Source organism: Pygocentrus nattereri, chromosome 2 (assembly GCF_015220715.1).
Source record: "Pygocentrus nattereri isolate fPygNat1 chromosome 2, fPygNat1.pri, whole genome shotgun sequence".
Classification (NCBI taxonomy): Eukaryota; Metazoa; Chordata; class Actinopteri; order Characiformes; family Serrasalmidae; genus Pygocentrus; species Pygocentrus nattereri.
In genome coordinates, this window is record NC_051212.1 from 31,411,267 (window position 1) to 31,431,580 (window position 20,314).

The 20,314-nt window shown below is 43.5% G+C and overlaps 1 protein-coding gene across 1 annotated transcript; it reads right to left on the reverse strand.

Annotated features, from left to right (window-relative positions):
• Window positions 1-315: 315 nt before the first annotated feature.
• On the reverse strand, window positions 316-8,393 carry LOC108440104. The gene is made up of 7 exons (XM_037544975.1): window positions 8,147-8,393; window positions 5,672-5,829; window positions 5,440-5,550; window positions 5,210-5,263; window positions 1,730-1,891; window positions 766-888; window positions 316-662 (listed from the first exon to the last, which is right to left on the reverse strand). Exons 1-7 carry the CDS (start codon window positions 8,151-8,153, stop codon window positions 624-626), a joined length of 654 nt encoding a protein of 217 aa, XP_037400872.1. The 5' UTR covers window positions 8,154-8,393; the 3' UTR covers window positions 316-623.
• Between the last annotated feature and the right edge of the window lie 11,921 nt (window positions 8,394-20,314).

The following is a 20,314-nucleotide window of genomic DNA, read 5'->3' on the forward strand; positions in this document are numbered from 1 at the left end:
TAAAACTGGAACTGAATATGGATCCCGAGGCTCTGGGAGAATTCAAAGCGTGTTAATACAGTACACAGTTCATTTTTGCTTGTTATGGTCAGACCTGACAAATATGCAGTTGTTATATTATTATTATATTATATTATATTATATTATATTATATATTATATTATATATATTATTATTGTTCCAAAATAACATTGGATTTTCTTTAATTGTAACAAACTTCTTAATTTCTTAGTATTTTAGTATTTATGTCCCCTCAAGCTGACATGGACACGTTTGTGCAAAAGCCTCTGATTAATAGATCAAGTACACGTGAGAGTAGCCTAAACACAAACTTTAATGGAAGAGGCAAGATAAAAAAAAATACAATTGCCTGAACATGGTGGCTGTCACATTCAATTTACTTGACACAGCTTTCTTTTCTTTAAACCCTTCAAAGTTCTAAAACTAAACTACATTAACTAAACTTAATGTATTTAATAATACATTAGTGTTTAATTTTAAACATTTACTACATATTTTAAATGTGCATATGTGTACAATCAACAATATATTTGCAGTTATGTATGGGTTAGATTTAGATGAACTCCGTATAAGAACTAGATGGTTTGTTAAATGAATAACCTTCAGTGAGGAGCTGTGGGTGCGTTCACAACAATCATGGGCTGTAGGAAGAAACGTGAGCAGAAGATAACACAGTTAGCAAACAATGGCATCTTCAATGGACAGAGAACATGGAATATTAGGTGTGTTTTACTGGGTTCTTACCATGCTAGCCCGGGGTGAGCAGCACTGAATCACTTTGCAGCAGAATGCAGCTAAGGTGGCAGAGATGGCAACCTGAGCTGCCTGACATAGCATTTTGAGTCCTACCAGATGTGAATGTGCCTCCTGTGAATAAGCAGAATAAATGTTCATCTTTCTAATTAACTAGTAGTACCCCTCTGTGTACTGTGGCAGATTTTGGATGTTTGGTTCATATCTACACATTGGTTAATTAGTTCACAGCACATTACAGTAGGCTGAGTGTTCCTTCTGCCGTCCTTTGCACCACATTCAATAACTTCACACACGGCCTTGCTTACTGTCTGCCACAGATCTAAACAAAACAGCCTAATAAATTTTTAATTCTTTGGAAGATGCATCATTTGTTGTCTGATCTAATCATCATCTGCTTCTGATCTAAAATGCCCATGATTTAGTTCTGCTCTCCAAGAAAACAAAAAAAATCACTGATTCAGCTTCCTCTCAAACTACTCATCCTAGGAACACTATAAAAGTTTTTGGGATTTAGAGACATCACTGGTGGGAACACAGGCATTTCACTGATGCACAAAATTATTGTGGTCTTATTGCATTTTAGTGCAAATTCAAATCCAATAATCTTAATCGTAAAATTCCAATCCATTATACTGAAAACTGGCTAAGCTGCTCAGGCACAGTTTTAGAATTGGTTCAAATCCTCATTAATTGCAGAAAATTAAAAGACAATGGCTTTCTGCAAATTCCCTTCATAAAATACAGAAACCATGGAAAGGACTTTCTTTTACTATACTTTAAAAGTGTGGAACTCAGGTCCATCCTTCATTATACAGTCAAGCTCGGAACACACTTTGATCCATGTTATCAGTCAGTTAGGACAAGAGGTCTCATGGTCGTCTCAAAACGTTTTCATTATGAGATCAAGTCTGGTGCTGCAGTAGTATTAATACTGCCATTAAATCAATCTTACCAGCATTCTTTCACAGAGATCTTGGTGCAAAGTTGTATTTTCATGGTTATACTGCCAGCAGCCGTAAACCAAACCCATGTCGACTGTTACCACCAAATTGATAATGAAGCAGACCCCTGCCGCTGCACATGTCAATATCTGCATTACCAAACAGGCCTTCAGCTGTTAGAAAACAAAACACACACACAAACAGACACTTACTCATCTTTAAGACATTGCAATGAAATAACCATGAACATTTGTACATGCAATTTTTAAAGGGCTCACATCTTTTGATGTTTGAGTGGTTTTATGTACAAGAAACAGTCACAGCACATTTAAATTTTTACATTTGGCTGTAACAATAAAAGTAATAATATCAGTTATCAATTTTGCCAAAAAAAAACACCTCACCATCAAAAACGGGCACAGAATACCGTGTACCCTGCCCGGGATAGGGTCACCGGGACCTACCCCTGGAGCCAGGCCTGGGGAAAGTGTCCTCCGGCGAGTGCCTGGTGGCCCGAAGAGGCAACATGAGTACAGTTTGGCTCACTTCCACCGACTGTGTCAACTCTGGAACCAAACTCCTTGATAGGAGTTGGTCTCTCTCCTACTCAGGGGTTGCAAAGAGTGAGAGGCACTGGGCGGGAGTGGGGATACTCACGAGTCCCTGGCTGGTGGCCGTGCAGTTGGAGTTTGTCCTGGTGGACGAGAGGGTCGCCTCAATGCGAATTAAAATTGCAGAGAGGAAAACTTTGACTGTTATGTGAGCTTATGCACCAAACAGCAGGTCAGAGTATTCAGCCTTCTTGGAGCGAGTGGGCGGGGTTCTGGAAAGGGTCCCGCCTACACACTCCATAGTATTACTTGGGGACTTCAATGCTCATGTTGGCAATGACTGGGAGACCTGAAGAGGCGTGATTGGGAAGAACGGCCTGCTCTATCTAAACCCGAGTGGTGAATTGTTATTGGACTTCTGTGCCAGGCATGGACTGTCCATAACAAACACCAAGTTTGAACACAAGGATGTTCATAAGTGTACATGGTACCAGAGCTCCTTGGGTCAGAGGTCAATAATCGACTTTGTTGTCATTTCATCTGACTTGGGACCGTATGTTCTGGACACTCAGGTAAAGAGAGGTGCTGAGCCGTCAACTGATTACCATCTGGTGGTGAGTTTGATCAGATGGCAAGGAAAACTGATGGTCAGACCCAGTAGGCCCAAGCGAATAGTGAGGGTGTGCTGAGAATGACTGTCGGAGGCCCCTGTTCGGAATGATTTGAACTTCCACCTCCAGGAGAGCTTTTCACATGTCCCGGGGGAGGTAGGAGACATGGAGTCTGAATGGAGACGGTTTAAAACCTCCATTGTGGAAGCTGCCAGGCATAGCTGTGGCCAAAAGCTTGTGGGTGCCTGTCGGGGCGGTAACCAAAGAACCCCCCTGGTGGACACCAATGGTGATGGAGGCCGTCAAACTGAAGAAAGAGGCCTTTAGGGACTGGATGGCCCGAAGGACTCCTGCCTCAGCAGAGAGATACCGACAGGCGAAAAGCAAAATCCAGTGCGTGGGAGGTGTTTGGCAAAGCCATGGAAAAAGACTTTCGGTCAGCTTCAAGGAGATTCTGGACAACTGTCCGGCAACTCAGGAGTGGTCCGGGTACCTGTGCCCAAGCTGTATTCGGCAAGGGTGGAAAAACTGACTTCAAATGAGGATGTTGTCGGTCGGTGGAAGGAGCAGTTTGAACACCTTAATCTGGGAGGCATGCGTCCCTCACAGGAGTCAAGGCCGGAGGCTTCTGATGTGTCAAGCTCCATTTCCCTGGTGGAGGTCTTCAGTGGCAAGCTCTTCAATGGCAAGGCAAGGTTGGATGGCAAGGTTGGATGAGATTCGTCCGGAGATGCTTAAGGCTCTGGATATTGTGGGGCTGTTATGGCTGACGTGCCTTTGCAATATTGCATGGACCTCAGGAACAGTACCTTTGGACTGGCAGACTGGGGTGGTGGTCCTCATTTTTAAAAAAGGGGACCGGAGGGTGTGTGCCAACTATCAGTGTATCACACTGCTCAACCTCCCTGAGAAAGTCTATGCCAAGGTGCTGGAAAGGAGTCATGCGGATTCCGTCCCAGCCGTGGAACAATGGACCAGCTTTTCACCTTCTCGCGGATTGTTGAGGGGGCATGGGAATTTGCCAACCCAGTCTACATGTGTTTTGTGGATTTGGAGAAGTCTTACGAACGGGTTCCCCGAGATATCTTGTGGGAGGTCCTCCAAGAGTATGGTGTACCAGGGCTACTACTCCGGGCCATTTGATCTCTGTACTCCCAGAGTGAGAGCTGTGTTCGTATACTCAACATTAAGTCGGACCCTTTCGGTATAAGTGTTGGGCTCCAGCAGGGTTGTGCCCTGTCTCCACTCCTGTTCGTGAGATTCATGGACAGGATGTCAAGGCGTAGCCAAGGTCAGGAGGTCATTATGTGTGGAGGCCAGAGGGTGGCGTCTCTGCTATTTGCAGACGATGTTGTTCTTTTGGCTGAATCACATGGATGTCTCCAGCACTCACTGGAGCGGTTTGCAACTGAGTGTGAAGCAGTTGGTATGCGGATCAGCACCTCCAAATCTGAGTCCATGGTCTTAGCCCAGAAAAGGATGGCATGCCGATTCCAGGTAAGGGGAAAGGACATGCCCCAGGTGGAGGAGTTTAAGTATCTCGGGGTCTTGTTCACAAGTGATGGGAAGAGGGATCGTGAGATTGGCCACAGGCTGGGACAGGCGACAGCAGTAATGCGGTTACTGTACCGGACTGTAGTGTTGAAGAGGGAGCTGAGCCATAAGGCAAAGCTCTCTATTTATTGGTTGGTCTACATCCCGACCCTCACCTATGGTCATGAGCTGTGGGTAATGACCGAAAGAATGTGATCACGAATACAAGCAGCGGAAATGAGCTTTCTTTGCAGGGTGGTGGGCTACACTCTCTTTGATATGGCTCGGCCATCTGGGAGGATTTGGAGCAGAGCTGCTACTCCGCCGCATTGAGAGGAGTCAGGTGAAGTGGTTCGGGCATCTGATTCGGATGCTCCCCTGGACACCTCCCGGTGGGGGTGTACCAGGCACGGTACCAGGCAGGGTCATCTGGGATTCTCTGCTCTCCCAACTGCTACCGCGACCCTATCTGGACTAAGCGGTTAACGACGACGACGATGATGATGATCATTTACAAGGAAGTCCAGACTGAATCACTCATTATAACTATTGTGAATAAGATGAACTGCTGCAAAGTATATGTGTCAGTTTTTGTGACATCACATAAGCAATATATTCAAAACAGGCCATTTCTAATATGCACCATATGGTTTGGGAAGTGAGTGTTACATTATAAAACACAATTCAAACCCTTTCATTAAGAAAATGCTGAAGATTATTCATGTTTTGAACCCTTTAATTCATTTTAACCATGTGTCAACATGTCCAAGAGGAAAGTTAGCTCTACTATACTTACTTTAGGAAGATGAAGATTCTGTGCAGCTATCGCCACGCTACCAGCTATTATTCCCTTCATTATGGAAAGAAAACGCACAGTCAGACACTGCATTAAAACAACCCACAAACAGCATCACAGCAAGGTTCTGTGTTCAACCCAGTTAAGATTATCTAATTCCAAACATAACTGACATATGATGCATGTTAACGTAATTCCAAAGACACTTGTTTTAAACAGGTAATACTTACAAGTGTAGAGAGGCTGCAGGTGATACCGTATGGAACCATTATATATACATTTCTTTTAGAAGCTACAATTGATATACTTATGACAAAGAGACTCAGCATAATCTGGGTTAGCTGTGGAAAAAAATCGCAAATAATCTCATCTGTTTTGTGATGAAACAGAACAAAACATTGAAGTTGTAGGTAACATTAAAGATAAAGTAGTGAACTTCAGAGGCAATCTTTGTCAACACACCCCTAAAGCTTTGGGCTCTGCCTCCAAGTACTTCTGTTCTTGATGGGGGTTTTTCTGAAAGGTGACCTCCACCAGTGCTCCTATTTCATTTGGAGCATTATTGTTTTGGGATGCAGCATTATGGTCAGCTGAGTCAACAATCTCCATGTCACTGTCACCTGGAGACATCAAATAAAAAAAAAAGTATTTAATTACCAAAAACATACAAAATAAAAAAGGTCTGAACACCCCCAGTCAAATTACATGTTTTGTTGATTTTCTGAGTGAAAATGAATTTACATATTCTCTGCAATCCATATGTCAAACACAAGGCCCATAGGCCAAAATCCTATTCTGCCCGGGAAAGTATTTTCATTTTCTGCTATATTGAGTCATGAAATATAAACATGATTTATATTATATATAAATCATATAAATCATAATATAAAATCAATAAATATGATTTTATATTAGCATGCTGCATAATATGAACTACAATCCCCAGCATGCACTGCAACATAATGTGCACTCCCCTCCCCCCGAGAACAATCTATATACAGCAGTTACATAAGAGTTATAGTTACATCACAGTTCTACACAATACCACACCAGTCATATCACTACATACACCAGCTGCACTTCAGCTGTAGTTCAACTAATATTAATATTTAGTTCAGCAGCTCAGAAATTGATCCCAACAATGATTGAACTTACAGCAAAGATGCTAGGCATCTAGATCAAGCACATAGGCAGGTTTTTTAATATTTCATGTATTTATGTAGTATTTTAAGATTTTCTATTTGTATTTATTTTCATATTTGTAATATGGCCCTTTTAGTGGTTGACTTTGATGCCCCTGCTCTACAGAGAACACACTTAAATATGGCATTTTTCCGCAATGTTTAGTGTATTTTACATCTATTTGCTGAGTTTAACATATTAGAAAAAAAACTATAAATATAACTATATATATAAATATAAAATGTGCCATATCTGCACAGGCCACTTTTGTATTACTTTTCCCAGTATGTAAATTTCAGCAAATAAACAGTAATTGTGTGTTAAAATGTAGTGTGCTCTCTGTAGAGGATGTGTTTATTTATTTTTACTTAGAAAATCAACAATTGACCAGGGGTGCCCAAACTTTCACGCATCACTGTAAATAATAACATTTATAGTATCTGGATTACAGATAATACTGAAACACAGAACATTTTAGCCTGGTGCAAGATTAACCATGCCAGAAATTTGGCTATTTGTCCCAGAGAATTCCAAATTATATTGTGATGACTAGTAGTGTAACGATTCATTTGGCTCCTGACTCAACTGCATCAGTCATAAAAGGGAAACACTTAACAATGGATTGTGTGTAATAGTCAAAATGGATTTTATTTACAAAACAAACTTGTTTTGTTCTTTCATTCTTGCTTATTGACACTTAATTAACTAAGAACATCAGGTTTACAATGTTGTACAGAAATATTCCCAAAGTCATTTTTGTTATTTGTATGATACTTTTTGATATATATGGAAAACTATCTTAAATTGGTTACCCTGGAATGTCAGAGGTTTAAGACATGTGGTCAAAAGGAAAATTCTTACAGCTCTTAAGAAAGATAATGTAATGATAGCCTATTTACAAGAGACGCATTTATCAAGACAAGAACACTTAAAGCTTAACAGGGGCTGGATTGGACAAACATATTTTTCATCATACAAACTTAATTCCTTAGTTCTGGCAAATTTGGCAATTGCTAATGTCTTATCTTGAGGCACGGAATTAACTATTCGATGTATTCTCCCCTTCCTTTTTTAGTTTACCGTGCCCACTGTTAACCATGTGTATGTACATTACAAAATATCTGTATCTGCAAACCTGTACATGCAAATAAACTGTTAATTGTAAAAAAAAAAAAAAAAAAAGAATGAAAAAGGCATCACGTGAGTCCACGTGTGGAGAAAGGGCGAGATTATTCACAGCTGAAAGTCATGCAGGTTTTCCTGTGGAGGAATGAGAGTTTAAATAAAGGTTTGGGGGCAGAGAGAAGGAGAGAAGAGTACAGTATGGAGGAGCTGCGGGGAACTGGTTTAAGAGGTCTGTGTCTCAGAGGCAGGACTGCTAACTGTGTAAGAGAAGCGCTTCGTATCCTCATCACATGCTGTCTTACTGTCTCTGCGAGCGGCTCCTGCTCGGATTTTTGCCTCTGTAAGGTCGCGGAGAGTCGTGAACTGCCATTTTCAGCTCTGCTGTTTTTCCTCGTAGTTTAACACGTTCGGCCTACAGGACTGAGCTCTGTTGAGTCGTGTTCTGCTGTAAACCCGAGTGAGTTACAGCTGCTGAGGCTACACAGACGCGGCTGAACTCGCCCAAGCGCTGCTGTTTACAGTCTGAACGCGCGCTGCCTGGCGGTCCGTTGAGAACGTGTCTAACCCCGCCTGTGATCTGACTTCTCTCCGCTCGCTCTTCACCGAACACACCGCGCTGGATGTACCTACCTGTCATCTCCGCTGGTCCCGTGTGCTAAAGTCAGTTACTTCGCAGCTTGAAAGGACAAGAAGTGGCGTGTCCGCTGGCAGTGAGTCTGTGGGTGTTTTTGAGTTTTCCCGTTATTCAGTCCCGCCCCCGAACCAAGAAATTTGACCCCGATAAACATCTGGGAAGCCACAGCTGTGGGGCTCCAACATGGCCACAGTTCACTGTCAGCTCCTCCACTCGTACATTAACCCTGTACACACTCACCATGTGGGGAGTTAAGAAGGACCAACAGTTACGATTTGCAGGTTTAATCATCTTCAAACAGTCCGTGCAGTTACTGTAGAACTGAACTCCACTGTGATTAAACGCCTCTTTCCCGTCTTCATCATGATTAATACAGTCTCTCCCAAGTACACGACTCGACCTTTACTTTATCTTACAGGCTCTACATGTCCATTAGTTTGCTCATCCATGCTGGGGACTCTGAGCCCAGGGTTGGGGCACAAATCACTGCTGTTGGAACAAAACCAACCAACAAGCCTGTAAGATAAAGCAAAGTTTGAGTCATGAACCTGGGAGAGGACTATTAAAAATATTTTAAAATAAATGATCTAAAATTTTAAATAAATTAAATTACATAAGAGTGGCACAGTGGCACGGTAGGTAGCGCTGTCACCTCCCAGCAAGAGCCTGGGTTGGTTTCCCTGGCTGGGCAACCAGGATTTGCATGTTCTCCCTGTGTCTGTGTTGGTTTCCTCCCACAGTCCAAAGACGTGCAGTCAGGCCAAGTACCCCTAGGGGTGAGAGAGAGAGAGAGAGAGAGAGAGTGTGTGTGTGTGTGTGTGTGTGTGTGTGTGTGTGTGTGTGTGAGAATGTATGTGTCTGTGTGTCTGCCCTGTGATGGACTGGTGACCTGTCCAGGGTGTATCCTACGCAATGACTGCTGGGATAGGCTCCAGCTTGCCCCGTGACCCAGAACGATAAGTGGCTTAGAAGTTGTTTGTGTGTGTGTGTGTAGGCATGTTTGTGTGTGTGTGTTTCATATAAAACATTAGGCCACATTAGCTACAGATAATCATTAAACCTCTTTTTAAATAGGTAGGTAGGGTTTTTTGAAACACACTAGAGGAGGAAGTAATTAGCAGCATTGTGGTTCAGTTTTGGCCCATTCCTCCCAGCACAAAAAAGAGAAATCAGTTACTTTGTTTGCATGTTTGGAGTTGTTGTCTTGTTAAAACTTGCTTATTGTTTTCTGTGTAACTGTTGTTCCTGTTGTTTTCACGTTGTGCTGCAGCTCTTTTTGAGTTACTGTCCGCTTCTCTCTTACCTTCCTCATCATTAGACCGAGAGCGTGCTGTGGAGTCTTGCATGGTGCACTTGTCCAGGGATGATTAGTTGTGGTTCAGTCAACTTTGCTGAACCATTTTTATAGACAGGGATGTTTAAGGTCTTTGCTATCACTCTGTAGCTTTTTCTGTTTGAAATGTTGTTTAATAATATTGTACCTGAGAACTTTAGTCCTTCACTGTGCACCATGCACAACAACCTTTTCTTTGTATCGTAAACCTCTGTCAGTCCACAAACTCACTTGTGCATCAAATTCAGTGTTTCTATATGCGTTTCCACATGTGTGTGTTTGTGATAATACAGTGAAAAATTTATATTTTAGCGTGTTTCCTGAAGAGGATGTCTTGACTTATTTTTATTCAGACAGTTAACAAAACTGATTGTGAAAAAAAAAGTGATTTGTCGGAGTTTGCATACAAATGTGTATCATTTTGAAGTGGATCTTCTGTTGATTTGCTGAAATTAGAGACTTTTCTGAGTGTTGACTTATACTCCAGGGCTGATCATTTTACAGTCATGTGTGTTTAAAGATAATCTGGGGACTCTCTCTCCCTCGTGATTGTAGATAACAGGTCACACTCTGCCCAAAAAAAAAAATGTATCATCTTTGACATTTTATTTCAGTCTGTCTAGTTTGCGCACTTGGAAGGCATAAATTATGCTTGATTGGGCAAGAGGCTGATGTACAAGATACCAGCTTAAAAAGGAAGGATAAAGTGAAGGTATGAGGCAATCTGACCAGCCAGCGAAAGAGGAGTAGTTGAATATGGTCAACAGCAGCAGGGAACTGGGATAGAGAGAGACAGCCGAAATGCAGGAGTAGGCAGAGTTTCATTCTTTTTGGTTGATTTTACATTCATTTATTCTATATTCTATTTTTTAATTATTTACACAAATGTAAACATTCAACCAGTCAATGTTTTTTTTCCAAGACCACCATTTTCCTTCAACATCATAACCATTTTTTTTGTCTGACAGATTCTTTGAATAAGTCTGGCAGACACTGCTGTCTGTGCCATGAGTTTCTGCACCAGCTCAATACATACATCATAGAGAGCGCCTGTAGATTATAGAACACATACATCATCATATCTTAAAATAGCTGAATTCACTAATTTAGATTATGCGTCTGGATATTTTTGGTTTGGTATTTAAAGTGTATTTTGACATTATTTGATACTTTATTGGTGAGGAGTCTGTGGCTTCTGGAGAGCCATGTGTTTTGTCGTACAATCCAACCACAAACTTTGCGCACGGATACCCTTTTGTTGCTGTTTGCATTGGCTTTGCTGCTAAACGTGTATGTTTGCCTCTGGTTGTGTAGAGGCGTACTATGAGATTGGATCCACTGTTGGGACGTTGCAGCCACTGCAGTCATCGTGGAAGAGGCAGGAGGAGTACTCATGGATTTCTGAGGCGCTCCCAGGCTAGCTGGGCAATATAGTCATGCCAGTGTGTCCTGGGTCTTCCCTGGGGTCTCCTCGCGGGTGGACTTGCCTGTGACACCTCCCGAGGGAGGCGTCTAGGAGGCATCCTAACCAGATGCTCGAACCACCTCAGCTGGCTCCTATCAATGTGGAGAAGCAGCGGCTCTACTCAGTCCCTCCTGGATGACCAAACTTTTCACTCTATCTCTAAGGGAAGTCCAGACACCCTGCGGAAGAAACTCATTTCGGCCGCTTGTATTCACGATCTCATTCTTTCGGTCATTACCCAAAGCTCATGACCATAGGTGAGGGTAGGACCGTAGATCGACCGGTAAATCGAGAGCCTTGCCTTATGGCTCAGCTCTTTCTTTACCACAACAGACCGGTAAAGAGCCCGCATCAATGTTGACCCAGCACCAATCCACCTGTCAATCTCCAGCTCCTTTTACCATCACTCGTGAACAAGACCCCGAGATACTTAAACTCCTCCACTTGAGGCAAGAGCTTATCCCCGACCTAGAGAGGGCTCTCCACCCTTTTCCGCCTGAGAACCATGGCCTCTGATTTGGAGGTACTGATTCTCATCCCGGTCGCTTCACACTGCAAACCGATCCAGCGAAAGCTGAAGTTTACGGCCCAATAGGACCCATCATCTGCAAACAGCAGCGATGTGACCTTGAGTCCAACTCTCACTGGGAACGAGTCTGACTTACTGCCGGCCATGTGAACCAAACTCCTGCTTTGTTTGTACAGGGCCTGAATGGCCCGTAGCAAAGAGTCATGTACCCTGTACTCCCTAAGCACCTCCTACAAAATACGCCAGGGAACACAGTTGAATGCCTTCTCCAAATCCACAAAGCACATGTGGACTGGTTGGGCAAACTCCCATGAATCCTCCAGAATCCTGGAGAGGGTGAAGAGTTGGCCCAATGTTCCACGACCAGGGCAGAACCCGCACTGCTCCTCCTGAATCTGAGGTTCGACTATAAACCGGACTCTTTTCTCCAGTACCCTTGCATAGACCCTACCAGGGAGGCTGAGGAGTGTGATTTCACCTGTAGTTGGAACACACCCTCCGGTCCCCTTTTTTAAAAAGAGGCACCACCACCCCAGTCTGCCAATCCAGTGGCACCACTCCCAATGTCCACGCAATGCTGAAAAGGCGTGTCAGCCAAGACAGCCCCACAACATCCAGAGCTTTGAGAAACTCTGGACGGATCTCATCCACCCCTGGATCCTTGCCACCAAGGAGCTTTTTAACTACCGTAGCGACTTTGGCCTCAGTAATGGACAAGCCTATTCCCATGTCCCCAGACTGTTTCCTCACTGGAGAATGTGTCGGTGGGATTGAGAAGGTTCTCAAAGTATTCCTTCCACTGCCCAATGACGTCTTCAGTCGACGTCAACAACACATCATTTCCACTATATACAGTGCTAGTGGCACACTGCTTTCCCCTTCTGAGTCGCCTGACGGTTTGCCAGAATCTTTTCGGAGCCGACTTAGTCACTTTCCAAGGCCTCACCAAACTCCTCCCACATCCGGGTTTTTGCCTTGGCGACAACTGAAACCGCAGATCGCTTGGCCTGTCAATACCTGCCAGCTGCCTCTGGTGTCCCACAGGCAAACCATGCCCAGTAGGACTCCTTCTTCAGCTTGATGGTGTCGCTCACCTGGGGTATCCACAACTGGGTTCGAGGATTACCGCCCAGACAGGCACCAACTACCTTGTGGCCACAGCTACAGTCAGCCGCTTCAACAATGGAGGAGCAGAACATGGCCCATTCTGAGTCAATGTCCCTCACTTCCCCCGATAGCTGGTCAAAGTTCTGACGGAGGTGTGAGTTGAAGATCAATCTGACAGGTTCTTCTGCCAGACATTCCCAGCAAACCCTCATTATACGTTTGGGTTTGCCTGGTCTGAGTGGCATCTTCCCCCACTACCTAATCCAAATCACCACCAGGTGGTGATCAGTTGACAGTTCAGCTCCTCTCTTTACCTGAGTGTCCAAAACACCAAGCCGCAAGACTGATGACACGACTACAAAGTCAATCATTGAACTGCAGCCTAGGGTGTCCTGGTGCCATGTGCACTTATGGACATCATTGTGTCCATTGTGTCCAACATGGTGTTCATGATGGACAAACTGAACACCACTCGGGTTCAGATCAGAGAGGCCATTCCTCCCAATCACACCCCTCCAGGTCTCACTGTCATTGCCCACGTGAGCGTTGAAGTTCCCAAGTAGGACAATAGAGTCTCTAGGAGGAACACTTTTATGCACCCTTCCCAAGGACTCTAAGAAGGCTGGGTACTCTGAACTGCTGTTCGGTGCATAAGCACAGACCCTTTCCCCGACCTGAAGGCGTAGGGAAGCTACCCTCTCGTCCACCGGAGAAAACCCCAAAATACATGCGCCGAGTCAAGGGGCTATGAGAAAGGCCACACCTGCCCGCCGCCGCCTCTGACCATGGGCAACTCCAGAAAAGAATAAAGTCCAGCCCCTCTCAAGGAGATTGGACCCAGAACTCAAGCTATGTGTTGAGGTGAGCCCGACTATATCTAGCCGGTATCTCTCAACTTCATGCACCAACTCGGGCTCCTTCCCTGCCAGTGAGGTAACATTGCAAGTTCCAAAAGCCAGTTTCAACAACCGAGGATCAGAACACCAAGGCCCACGCCTTCAGACACTGCCCGATCCACAAAGCACCAAACCCCTACTACTGCCCTTACCATCGGTGGTGAGTCGATGGGAGGGGGGATTCATGTAGTTCCTTCGGGCTGGGCCCGGCTGGGCACCATGAGTAAATGCCCGGCCACCAGATGCTTGCTGGCGAGCCCCTCCCCCAGGCCTGGCTCCAGGGTGGGGCCCCGGTAACCCTGATCCAGACAGGGTGGTTATATAATTATTGATATTATAGTATAGCATTATTGATATAATTAATTACTGATGTCTAGTAATGATGTGTCAAACACAAGGCTTGCAGGCTAACTAAACAAACTGATTTAGTTGTTAGTGGTTGGGAGGAGAATGGCAGGCGGCAGATGTGACACTTGCTAATGGTTTACATCTTGTGGTAACCCTCTAAATTTACTTCTCTTGATTTTGACCTAACACACACAGATCTACCTCTTGGAGAAAATTCCTCTATGCAAAAGTCTGAACTTAGAGCTCATATTCATTCTTTGACTTAAACTTCAAATTTGCAGCAGTGGACTGCTAAAATTAAAACAAATAATCATAAAAACACTCAGACCCGTCTGAACCATTTGTAGTCAAGGTGGATGCCTCCAAGAATGGCATGGAAAACTGTACTAAAATAAAGGGGTGCCAACACATTGACTAATTTATCTACTATATAGACTAATCCACCAATCTCAAATCTGTGTTTATAAAATATTAATTCCCTGATGCGATCTAGGGTTTTTTTTTTTATTGTTGTGCTTTAAATAAAGATAATACTTTAACATGTTAAAAGAAAGAAAAGGATAAGGAAAAATATGTAATATGTAAAGGTATGAATAATATTTGGGAAATGAAAAGACTGAAAGTTAATAATCTTCATGTGATAATGGTTAATGATTAAGAACCTCTTTTGCAACTAAAATAAATAAGTGATGGTTGTTGTGCAGTGAGCTAACCACTAACCTTAGGTTAGTTAAAGCTAAAGAAGTTGGTTCTTAACTGAAAAAAATAAACATAGTTTGTAGTCATAAAAAGGAAAGTATGACTTTAGCTATGTCTACATTTTGCTGCCTATTTTACCACCTACAGCATCCTATATTTACAGCTAAGCTACTTATTCAAATTTTCTTTTCCATCTTAAACAGCCCAGCATTCTCACACACGTACAGGCACCAACATGTAACTGCTGCACCATTTAAAGCAGAGAGGAAAAGTCAAAGTTACTCCCGGTCATAAGTTTTACTAATTTATCATCAGCACCTGTGCTAATGTTATCATATGAAAAACTAGCACCTGAGATGGTACGGGGTTCATTAGTGCACATCTGTCAAGGCACTATTAATCCTTAACACATAAAAGAGTAACATACGCTGCCATCCAGATGGTGTCTTTTTTAAGGAAGGCCTTGCATATTTAAGCTTATTTTCAGCTGCCGCCCTCTAACTGGTGTGAAGCCCAATCTCACATCCACATCCTGATTTCACTTCCTTTGGTTTCTGGTCACTATTGAATGAATCATGTATATCACAGCCGTCAATAAACTCAGGGTCGAACCTCACTAGGCATAGGCAGATAAGTAAATTCATAACTTTTGTGAACTAGAATTTATATGTGAACAAATGCATCAGATGCAAGCTAGCAAACAACGGAATTAAATTCAGTGGAAGTTTTGCAGTTAACTGTAGCAACTTACATGATAAGTAAAATATGCTAACACTGCCTACTTAAGGTCCTTGGGAAGTGAAAACAGGACGGGTATGTGAAATTGGATGGTCAAAGGGGCAATGTTGAAGACCTGCCGGCACAGGGCCCTCCAACAACGTTTTGAGTGGGTGCTGGCAGCATGGTTGATCAAGGCCAAGCACTGGAGCTCCAGCATACACAAGTAGCAGCATCGCTGGCATCAATGGGGTGGTGGACCACAGAGGAAGTAGAGAGCAGCCAAGATATATAAGTTAATGTAAACAGATTTTATTACAGTTAGTTTTGAAGCATTTCTGATGGTCTATTCGTCAAGACATTCTCACAAAATGTAAAGGGGAGCTGCCCTGTAGTGCACTACAAGCAGACGTTGTCAGGATTCATGGAGGCATGCTGTCTATTACCATGTACTTCAGAAGTGTAAGGAAACTTTTTCTGTCCGCGCTCTCCTGCCATCCATCCAAAATAATATCTGCCACTGAAATTAACTGATTTAGTTTATATATATATATATATATATATATATATATATATATATATATATATATATATATACTGTCACGCATCCCTCTGGGTCTAAGGCCTCCAAGGATTCAGCACGGACCTGACATCTTTGGACTGTTTTTTGCCTGGTATTATGTTTGTTTCTTCGTACCTTTTTGTGTTTCTTTGGGTTAGACCTGTGCCTTTTTTCTGACAACGCTGTTGGATCATGGCTAAACCAGTAAAGCCAAAATTATCCCCCAGTCTGATTCATTCTGTCACATTACACCTGTACTTTGAGTATTACTCAGTACATATGTACACAGGACATTTTTGATCTGTTCATTTTTGTTTTTGATAAAGGGTTTTTTGGTATTTGTTGGAAAGCTTTGTCTGAAGCTTAGCGTCACTGAATTTTATTTCACTGAAGTAATGTTAATTTTGCTTCACAATCAGTTTAGGCTACTGCTCCCCATCAGAGGTACATTTGCTCAAGTACATGTACTGGACTTGTACTCTCCTGAGTATTTTTAAATCATAATAATTGCATGTTTACTCAAGTATAGTATGGTGAGTAAAAGAAATGACTTTTTACTCTGTTATGTTTAGCCATTCATGTTTAATCACTAATTCCCTTTTTGTGTATATTTATTTTTTGATGATGACAGTGTTTGTACTAGTTTGTGATTGGTCACATCTCCAACTCTGGAGCTTTAGCATTGTATATTAGACCAAAAGAATCCCAAAAAGAATAGAGCCGTACAGTCTTCAGTTCCTTTGCTGACAAATGATTACTTACTTGCAAGTTTCACTTGCAGGTCTATAAGTGTCTAATTAAAAAAGCAATATCAATCCTTTTACTTGAGAATTGATTTAGGCTGCTTTACCCACCTCTGCTCCCACCACTGTGTTACTTCCTGCATCAGTCAGAGCCACAGGGCAGGAGATCATGCAGGCTGAATTTATGTAAGGAATCACTGAGAAGCTACATGTGTTCCTGGACCTCTCTGAAGGTCACTGTTTGCTTAGCAGTAATAGCCCTGCTCATGTCATCTCAGATAAACTGTTTGTCTTCTTTGTTTGAGTGAATACACTCTGATTGCCTATTAGGAAAGTGTTCAGACATTTTTTCAGCATGTTTGGCTTCTTTACTGTTTTCCTGAGAAAGGGCTGAGAAAATGTTTTCTAATTATATGCACCTTCATTGCCATATATTCTGTACATCTTCACAAACAGTGTTCAATAGATACATGTTTAATGGCTGAGTGGGTCTAAGTAATCTTTAAATGATGGCTTCTGACAAAGCTTTTTCTCATGTTTTTGTAGCTTTATCCTTTCAATGCATCGACTACTTTAGGTTCTTTAGAGTTCATATGCTTCTGATATTTTGTCTTTGCTGATGATGCACTTCATTTTGCTGTTCACTGTAATATAATCACCAACAAGGACCTGTTTTTACATTGAAACATGCCCTTCAAGACTCAGCACATCCCCACCATTCACCAACGTGGGTTTGGATGTTTTTGGGCCCTGGAAGGCCATTGCAAGGTGCACAAGAGGGGAGCATGCAGAGAGCAAGCTTTGGGCCATGTTGTTTACCTGCATGAGCACTAGAGCGGTGCACATTGAAGTGATCAAGTCCATGGACACTTCTAGCTGCATCAACGCCCTAAGGCATTTTTTTGCAATTCGAGGACCAGCGAAGCAGCTAAGATTGGACCGTGGAACAAACTTCGTCGGTGCTAGGAACGAACTAGAGCAGATGAAGCAGCAATCAGAATCCAGTATGCGGAGATATTTGACCGAGCAGATTTGTACTTGGGAGTTCAATTCCCCTCATTTTTCACATATGGGGGTTCCTGGGAATGCACGATTGGAGTAGCTCGCAGAATACTTGATGCCATGCTGCAGAAGCACAAGGGCTGTGTGCTGTGTACACTCATGACCGAAGTCTCTGCAATCATCAATGCCAGACCCCTTGTTCCAGTTTCCACCAATCCTGATGTTCCATTTATCTTGACTTCTAACATGCTGGTTACACAGAAGGTTGGTGCTTTCCCTCCTATGTAAGGATTATTGGGAAAGGACCTTTACAGAAGTTAGTGGAAGCAGACACAAGTACGTGCCAGTACATTTTGGAGTAGATGGAAACGAGAGTTCCTTTCGATTTTATGAGACAGTACAAGATGGAGTTGGATTTGCCATAAAATGGGTGCAAGTTAATCGGCAAATGTTTCCTTTTGATGTGCTCCTCAACAGATGAGCTTGTAACACAAGTAGTAATTCTGGACGATATCAGCCTACTGCACTGAACAGAGCGTTTGATGTGTGGAAAAGTAGAAGGGCTGCTGGAGACTGAAATCGAGGGGTTGGTTGAGCCATTTCTTTGCATGGAAGGGAGACCATGATTTGGGTAAAACTACTGTGCTTCACAACCAGATAGACAGTGGCCTGGCTCCACCCATGAAGATGTACCCTTGGCATGTTCCAGTCCATCTTCAGGGTGAAGTTGCTGTGCATCTGCAGGACATGGAAAGGAACAACATTATTTTGAGGTCACAAAGCCCAGTTGTGCTGGTTCAGAAGAAAGATGGGTTGAGGGGTGGGTTGATGTTCTGTGTCGACTATAGATGATTAAATGACATTACAGTCAAAGATGCATACCCTCTGCCACGGATAGACGAAACGCTGGATGCTCTGGCTGCAGTGAAGTGGTTTTCCACTCTGGACTTGGCTAGCGGGTACTGGCAAGTACCAATTGACCCACAGCATAGAGAAAAGACCGCTTTTGTTACACCCCAAGGTTTATTCCATTTAAATGTTCTTCCATATGGACTGTGTAACTCGCCAAGTACTTTTCAAAGCCTGATGGAACTGGTCTTGGCAGACTTACAGTGGGTTATGTGCTTGGTCTGTTTGGACGATATTATAAGACAGAAGCGGTGCATGTATGGCCGGAGCCAATTAATGTGCGAGAGGTAAGGAGTTTTGTTGGACTGGCCTCTTATTAGCGTCATTTTGTTCCTGGGTTCGCAGAATTAGCTTGCCTGCTGCATAAGTTGATGGAGAAAGGGGTGAAGTGGACTCAGGAGTGCCAGACTGCTTTCCAGACATTTAAAGAACAAGCAAGTGAGTGCTCCCATTCTCACCTTTCCTGATCCTGGGCAGACATTTATTTTGGACACTGATGCAAGTCATGTGGCCATAGGAGCCATCTTGTCCCAGAAAGTAGACCTGTAAGGCCTGCGCTGCTAAGCTGCAGTGATGTGATGAGCCCTACGGTTGAGCAGGAACAAGGAGATTTGCCCGTTCGAAGGAGAGTGAATATGTCCAGGTCTGTCTCTTCTGTTGTCTGTAGAAGCATCTCAAGGGATAATGGTGCATCTCGACTGTCCTTCCATAGAAGCTACTCTCGGCCAGAACGGCACTTTGACATGTTAGCATGTGAACCAACGTACTCTTAATGTGCTGCATCATGTACAGCAAGTGTTATCTCTAGAAGATTGGGACTTGGTCAAGGCTCAGAACGAAAATGTTGACATACAGAAGCTCAAGCACATGAAGGTAAATGTGATGGTTCAGGAACTCCAACTCTGAGATGGCTGCTGGAGTTATGGGACTAGTTGGAAGTGGAGTAGGGTCTGCTTGTGTGGTCTGGTGGAAGGCAGAGTCATATAACTTGTGTAAGCAGGTAGTTTTGCCTAAATCGTGGGTCCCTAACGTTTTGCATAACTTTTATAACACAATGACAGGTGGACATCTAGGTGCTGCCAAACTTAGGGATAAAGTGCGAAGACAATTCTTCTGGCCTGGCTGGAGTACGTCTCATGCTACCACGAGTGTGAAAGCACCACCATCATTCAAAAGTGACCAAAACATCAGCCAGAAAGCATCGGTACTGAGAGGTGGTCTGTGGTCCCCACCTGCAGAACCACTCCTTTAATGAGTGTGTCTTGCTAATTTGTTTGGGTACGGGATGCGACTAGGACAGTAGGAAAGTGTCCAAAGTTTTGTAAGAAGTATAAGGGCCCTTTTGTGATCCAACAAAAGATCTCAGTTGCTCTTTACCAGATTAAAGAAGAGGGACACTCCAGTTTTGTTGTGCATTACAATAGACTGAAACCTTGCTTCGATGTAGGTACATTGGGAACCAACCTTGTTGAAGACGAGTTGGATAAACAGCCAGTAGACGGGGCAACTACAGTGGAAGTTGCCCCACCCGAGCTGCTGAGACCTTCGCCCGGGTCCGCCACACTCAAGCAGTCACAACCTTTGCCCGGGTCTCGGGTATATGGGCAGCAGCAAACTGAGGGGAGCCCTAGGGTCCCTGTAGCATGATGGCTACAAACACAGCGACGCTACTCACTGATGCAGGGGGTTGCCCCCATAATGTTGAACAGACTGTCACATTTGGAACTGTAGCAATGGACCAGAGACCTAAGCCGAGTAGGCCAGTGGTACCACAGCCATCCCAGGAAACACGCCCGGTACGTGAACGCCGTCCACCAAGACATTTTGAAGACTGTGTGCAATGCAACCTTGATT